At 44.4% G+C, this 7,085-nt stretch overlaps 1 protein-coding gene and 1 non-coding gene across 5 annotated transcripts in view; both read right to left on the bottom strand.

Moving 5' to 3' along the window:
• The window catches only part of MYNN (myoneurin), a 21,500-nt gene extending 16,453 nt beyond the window's left edge, over nucleotides 1-5,047 (bottom strand). For 2 of the 4 annotated variants that reach the window (XR_001513897.1, XM_006764080.2), the window contains exons 1-2: nucleotides 4,108-5,044; nucleotides 2,696-2,996 (exon numbers count right to left, since the gene is read on the bottom strand). Coding sequence is in view for 3 of the 4 variants with exons in the window: in XM_006764080.2 (XP_006764143.1) it covers nucleotides 2,696-2,961 (266 nt within the window). In the remaining variant the exon portion in view is untranslated. Of the gene's footprint in view, nucleotides 1-2,695; nucleotides 2,997-4,107 lie in introns of all 4 variants that reach the window. The other 2 variants (XM_015564150.1, XM_006764081.2) reach the window with 2 other exon arrangements.
• Nucleotides 5,048-6,074: 1,027 nt separating this feature from the next.
• TRNAV-AAC lies at nucleotides 6,075-6,147 on the bottom strand. Its single transcript has one exon. It is a non-coding gene; the product is annotated as a tRNA-Val (tRNA).
• Nucleotides 6,148-7,085: the final 938 nt, after the last annotated feature.

Raw genomic sequence — 7,085 nt, 5'->3', positions numbered from 1 at the left:
CCCAGCCTGTCCTTTTTTCCTTTTTTTTCCATTCTGGGCCAGCTTTAGCTCTGAGGCTCCGCTCCAGCTATGAGACTTCCACTGCTGAAAGCAGGTTTGTGGCCTTTGTTTACCCTTCTGTATTTGAAACAATGTTGCGGTCCTGTTGGCTGGGGGTTTTGTTTAGCTTCTATTTATGTAACATAGTTGCTTAGAGTGCAGCTGAGAGGCCTGCAGGGCAGGTGGGGAAACTTGCCTTCCTCCATCACTAAAGCAAGCAAGCCTCATGTTAGCTTCCAGCTGCCTGGCCATCTTGGCTGGCAGTTAATTTGCATATTGCCCTGATTAGCCAATAGGAAGGGTAGTGGTCGTACACCAATTACCATGTTTCTCTTTTATTAGATAGGATTTTACATACAAATGAAGGGTCAAAGGTCCAAGGAAATTAAATAATTTTTCCAAGATAAGTGTTAGAACTAAAATTTGACCAAGGTAATCTGGCTCCTGAGTTCACTTAATTCTCTGGTACTCTGTTTTCTCTCCCTTCTTTGTGTTTAATGTTATTTTCTTTCTTAATTTATTTTTTAAATTAATAACTAGCATTCTAGATCTTAATTTAAAGGAGGAAGGGAAGCCGAAACCGGTTTGGCTCAGTGGATAGAGCGTCGGCCTGCGGACTGAAAGGTCCCAGGTTCGATTCCAGTCAAGGGCATGTACCTGGGTTGCAAGCACATCCCCAGTGGGAGATGTGCAGGAGGCAGCTGATCGACGTTTCTCTCTCATCGATGTTTCTAACTCTCTATCTCTCTCCCTTCCTCTCTGTAAAAAAATCAATAAAATATATTTAAAAAAATAAAATAAAGGAGGAAGGGAAGGGGGAGGGGGAGAGGGGGAGAAGAGAAGAGAGGAAGAGAGACAGACAGACATCAGTCAACTCCCGAAACCTGGGTATGTGCTCTGACCAGTACTTGAACCTGCCACCTTTTGGCATATAGGCTGATGCTCTAACTAACAGATCCACACTGGTCAGTGCTATTTATTCTGTTTTTTTAATCACTAAGTTACACAGACTTTCTATTTTTGGTAAAGTCATCTCTTACATTATGGCCAGGCGCAAACAACTAGCTCCTCGGGAAAGATATGTACCAAAAAGATTGACTGACATCTGGCTTTTGTTTATGAAAGCGCAAAGTCAGATGCTCTTCAGTGTGTTCAGACCAACTCGATATTTTCCTGGCAAAGTTCACTGAGAAAGGGAAAACACTAAATTGAAGAGCAACCAAAATGCACTGGTTTTGTGGTTATTTTATATTAAATATTCTGAATTTTTAATCAGAGGCACTTCCATAGTCAACTACTCAATAAATTTAAATAATTTATCATCAGATTAATGTATTACACAGCTGTTCCTTTATTCAACTCATACGGAACTGACTCAATGAATACACCATTTAAAAAATAATTCCAAAACGGTATGAATGTTTCTTTTTCAAAAGTATTAACGAACACCATGGTTCTAGCTTTTTAAAGAGATGCATTTCCATGATAAGGTGCAATATAAAAAAAGAGAGGGAAGAATTTTGTTTAATGTGCATATGCTTCTATCTACAAAATCATCTGGAAAAAAAAAATATTTTTCAAAATGTTAATGGTTATCAATAGGTGACAGAATTTCAGGTATTCCATTTTTTTCTTGTAATTTTTCTCCAAGAAATGTAGAATTAAAGTGGGAGAGGAAGGTAGAGAAGAGAAAACCAAGGAAACTAATGTTCACTGGGAAAAAGGCCTTCAAGTAAACCCTTAATCTTCGCAGTAATAGCAAGGTAATTATTACCATTCTCATTTTTAGAGGTGGGAAAACTGAGGCCCAGACAGGTTGCATCTTGCTCAAAGAGACATAGTGACTGACAGGCAAGATCTAATTCTAAAGCCCATAATCTTTCTATGTAAGAGATGGAGGAAAGACAAGAGTAATCTCCTTCTTTTAATCGGCTCCACCTTTTCCCCGACAGACTAACTGATATTAAGCTAATTGTACAGATCATTATCTGTCGTAGACATACAGTGCCTTTGTTAAGTCCTCAGTACCGTTCTCCTGTTGCAGTGACAGCATTAAGCATATCAGAGAACCACTGGAGCACCTTGGACCTAACTGAAACATTAGTATTGATAACTTTACAAAGGTAACAGGGGTCACTGCCATTGAAGTTATTTTCCTGAGTCAAGATCAGGAAGAGATCCTGCACACTGCCATTTATAGCTGGAAATGGGAGCAACTATTAAATGAACACAGAGGTTCTTCCTTCTTCCTCCAATCTTTACTCCTTCACCTCAGACAACTTAAGAAGCAGGGGAAAGTGAGGGAGAGAGAAGACCAGAGGAACATAAAGACCAGAGGGGGGGGGGGACTATTCACTGTGTTTAATCTTCAAATCTGCATAACTGAAATCACCAGTTTTGTTTCAGTAGGTAAATCAAATATGTCAGAAACAAGGCTTTTAATCACATTCACATCTGTGCTTCAACAAGTGTGGTCTGTCCATCAAAATCAGCGCTACTGACTTCTTTAAAGAACAGAAAACAACAACATTGTGCACATCAATATTTGAAGGCGCCAAGTTCAGGGACTGAATGTAACCAATACAAATCTACTTTTGTTCTTAAGACTACCCATTCGCTTTTGTAAGTGAAGAAAAAAAAGAAAGGTGTACTTTACCTGTCAAGGTTTAAAGTTCCTGTGTATATAAACTCCAACAGCTTCTTAAATCCATCTGCCTTCACCTGACTCTGATCAAGAAAGACATTGTTCTCGGAAGTGCTCCTGTAGATGGCACCGAAATACTCACTGAAGGAAGCCAGCACATTCCTGTGAGCTTTAAACTGGAATTCCCCAATCACGACGGTGCAGTCGCAGAGAAAGCCTGCTTCCCGCTGTTCGTTCAGCCTCTCCAAAAGGTGCTCACAGTGGTGCGAATACTGCATTTTGAGACCGGGGTGGAATTTTATTTACCCTTGTTCTAAAAGACAAAAATGGCAAGTCGGTAATCCTAAGTTTTCCTCAAACATGTCACCCAAGCAATTGGTAAGGGGAGAAAGGACGTAGGACCTAACATGAACGGGAATAAAGTCAGTTCTCATTTTCTCCTCTGCCCCCTCACTCCCCCTCCCCGGCCCCAACCAGAAAATTCTTATCAAACAGATACGGTCAAAATGCTCAGGGGTGAGTCCTTTCCATCTCTGTTCCACCTTGGCCAGCGAACACCGTCCTTTGAACACGTCAATAAATGACAATGGTTGGAAAAGCTCCCACGAGCTGAAAAAGCAGCACCACAAAATTTCTCACCTTCGCCCTAACCGGTTTGGCTCAGTGGATAGAGCGCCGGCCTGCGGACTCAAGGGTCCCGGGTTCGATTCCGGTCAAGGCCATGTACCTTGGTTGCGGGCACATCCCCAGTGGGGGGTGTGCAGGAGGCAGCTGATCGATGTTTCTGACTCTCTGTCCCTCTCCCTTCCTCTCTGTAAGACAATCAATAAAATATATTTTTTAAAAACACCAAAAAACTTCTCGCCTTTGCACCAGCGGAACCTTCAAACTTTTAAGCTGGACCGGCGGACCTATGTTAAGAACAACAACAAAAAAAACTAACCAGTGAGACATGATTCCTTGGGACAGAAGCGGAAAAGACCGGTAGGAGTCCCTTGTAACTGCTCCCACACCCCGAAGCCCGTTAGCCTCCGCGGTGCACACAGCGGCTCCGAGACGCGAGCCCGGTGCCCCGGGGGCGGAGAACGCGCGGGACCGAGAGTTGTCAAAAGTCCGGTCCCGATCCGGGGAGAGGCCACGCCCCCTCCCTTGGCCCTGCTCCGCTCCAGGTGGCTTCCAGAGCGAGCCCTTCTCCCCCGGCGTCTGCCGCCGTGCCCTCTGCCCAACTCCCACTCCCCCAAACTCCCACAGCAGAGGTGGAAGCCAAGGCCAACGGCGGGCTGCCCCGACCAAGCTTCCCACGTTAATGACTTCGTCCCGACTTGAGCTCGAACCCCAAGGTGCTGCTCCCCCTCCTTCCCCACCAAGTGGCCCAGGGACTGGAAAGAGCGGGCATAGTGGACTGGGGTGAAGACAGAACTCACCTAGAGCCACCCAGCCGGGGACACTGTTTCTTCACTCTCTCCCCGCCATCTTGGGAGGACGTCACCACGCCAGCTCCGCCTTTCCCTTCTTCCTCCACGACGACGTCACATCCGGGTCCGGGAGCCCCTTGGCAACCCCGGAGGCTTTAGGACCGTGGGGGTCCCACACCAGCCGGGGCTCAACTGGCCGGTCCACACCCCTGCTTCACACCGACACCTTACATGCCAGGGCCTCCCTCCCCAAAATAGCGAGCGTCAAAGACAGGAGACCCCAGGGATCGCTCGGAGCACCCCGCCTGCGTCCTCATTCTCAGCGCCTGGTCGGCCAACAGTCCGGGTCTCGCGCTCGGGCCGCGGCCGGTCAGTGCCGCTTCGCAGGCCGCTTTCCTGCAGCCAGAGTGCGCACTGCATGCTGGGGCTTGTAGTTGCTTGTCTTCTCCCATCATCCTTTCCTTCCTCGGGAAAAACTGCTTTGTGTACTGGGCTCTCGGCCATGGGGAGTATTTTTTGAGCTGAGACCGATGACCCCTTTGCCGTGTACATACCCGAAAGCTCTTGGGACCTCCTGGGTTTTGTTTGCATCAGCCAACTGTAGCCCACTTTACACGAAGCCCTTACCAGGCACAGAAGTCTGACGCGCGAAAGCCGAGCAAGGATGTAGGGCGCACTGGGCATGCGCAGCATTGGAGGAAGGTGGGCGTTATACCGGAAAAGGTTCAGAGTCGGGGCTAAAGATATTTTAATGCAATTATTTACGTCGCATTCAGATTTTTGTATGGTGAAGGAAAGGGATGCCAGCTTGCATAATATACAAGGAGCGCAGAAACATTAAGATAAATCATGTTGTGTTGGGGTGGATTCTTTCCTAGAACCCGCAGACATCCTAAGTCTCAGGAAACCAAAACTTCAACGTTTTTGATTGTTAAAAGTTGTGTCTGGACCATTGGAAATTTACTCGCAACTTTAAAGGGCAGTCTCAACTGAACTAATTCGTTGCTTCTCTCTGAAGAGTTTCCCAACCAGATTCTGTTTACTGTTTTTATAACGTCTGTCTACTCAGTAAGAAGTCTGGGCATAAAAACACAGCCATAGTGTTTATAAAGAAAAACGTTGAGGCTGGTTCTTTCTTGATTTTGTTACTAAACTCAAGGGTTTCGCTGCTTGGGGTGCTGTATTAAAAAAAAAAAAAAAGAAGAAGAGGTGATTGTTGCAAGGTAGTTTTATTGCAGCAAGTAAAGGAGATGGGGATTCATGGCCAAAGCTGTCTCCCAGAAGACAGGCTTAGCCATTGCTATTTGGTCAGGTACACAACTGATTTCTTCCTTACAGTTGGCTACATTTATCTAATCTAGTTCCTGCCGACCTCATCCTGTTTACAGTTGGTATGTAAAATACTGTGCTACATTTTAACATTTAGCAAGAGTAACGTTTAGTAAGAATGACCCAGACCTTGAGACCCTTGTCCTAACAATTTTATCTTTCTGAGTATACTTCTTTCTTATTTCACTTTTTTGTCGGAACATTTTTTGATGATTTATTAATTCAGAAATATTTATGAGTCTCTCCTTGGTGCCAAGCATGACACTAGTATAAAGAATAAGAATAAAGCATGGTCTCTGGGGGAAATTAATGGAAAACCCAATGACATAATAGAGTGTTCAGGAGGTCACAGGGCTAAGAGTTATCACACGGATTTCCCTGCTAGGCTGTACATTACATTATTTTCCCAGTATCAATCAGGTTGTGAGTTGAAGTAAAAAAAAAACAAACCTTAATCAATAAATAAAAATTTAAAAAAAAAAAGGAAAATTAAGTCTGGAGCCCTTCTTGCACATGGCACGCCATGAATAAAAACATTTGGTAAACAAATGAAATAATACCCAAACCGAAAGTTGAATTTCCGAAGGGTGTACAAGTTACTGTCTTTAAAGAAAAAAAAAGGTAGATTAATTTTAGGATAAAAGAGCTGTTTCCGCCCGGTTTCGAACCGGGGACCTTTCGCGTGTTAGGCGAACGTGATAACCACTACACTACGGAAACCTGGGTGGCGGGAGTGCTTCAGAAAATCCTAAACATAGACATTGTAATTTGTGGTTCACTTTTAAAGTTAACTAAGTAAGGTTAATGTAACTTCTAAATGAAGGAAAAAAATAAAACCAGAACGAGGAAAATAACTGTTGAACAATGCTATTATTTCAAAAAGTAGAATTTGGTGCACTTTTTTTTAAAGCTCCCTCCCCGGCGGTACCCGCTAGTTGCCCTTCTCTTGGGTACACTTTCTTCTATGAGAAAGAAGTGTTTATTATGCATCTCTTCCCAGCGTGGCGTCGCTGAGAGTGCCAGGCGAGTTTTGGGGGCTTAGCTGGAAGGGCGCGTCCTCGCGGATCGCAGAGTCCCTGATCCCGCAGCGGCGCCCCTCACCAAACCCCAACGCAGGGATTTAGCCGGAGAGAAAGCGACTCTTCCAAGCCCCTAGTGGGGGGACGTGTAATAGCGTTTGAATTGCCTCCCTTGCTTCCGCAAACCACAGCTTTTATTAGTAAACTGCGTCCTTACAGGTGTGCAAAATTGGGGGTGGGACTCAGATACCCAGATGCACTTTTTTGGCACGCAAGGTACTTAAATGCTTCTAAGCCCGAGCGAGCTTCATATGACTGAAGGACTATCACTTTTCCTGCAAAGAGACAGACACACCCTTAGGCCTAAAAATCCAGACTTTTTCAGAATAAGAATGACTAGTAGCTTCCATATTACCCGGGGAGATAACCTGGTGAGATTGTGAGATTCTACCATTTTGGTTTTGAGTGCATTGTGCTTACAAACCACGCAAAAGAAACACAACCATTGCCCAGTATATAGAAACAATAAAAGTTTTTATTTTTTTAATTTTATTTTATTGTTTGTTTTTTAAAATATATTTTATTGAGTTTTTACAGAGAGGAAAGGAGAGAGATAGAGAGTTAGAAACATCGATGTTC

This window comes from Myotis davidii, unplaced genomic scaffold, assembly GCF_000327345.1.
Source record: "Myotis davidii unplaced genomic scaffold, ASM32734v1 scaffold115, whole genome shotgun sequence".
In the NCBI taxonomy this organism is placed as follows: Eukaryota; Metazoa; Chordata; class Mammalia; order Chiroptera; family Vespertilionidae; genus Myotis; species Myotis davidii.
This window is presented reverse-complemented; position numbering and strand designations above follow the sequence as displayed.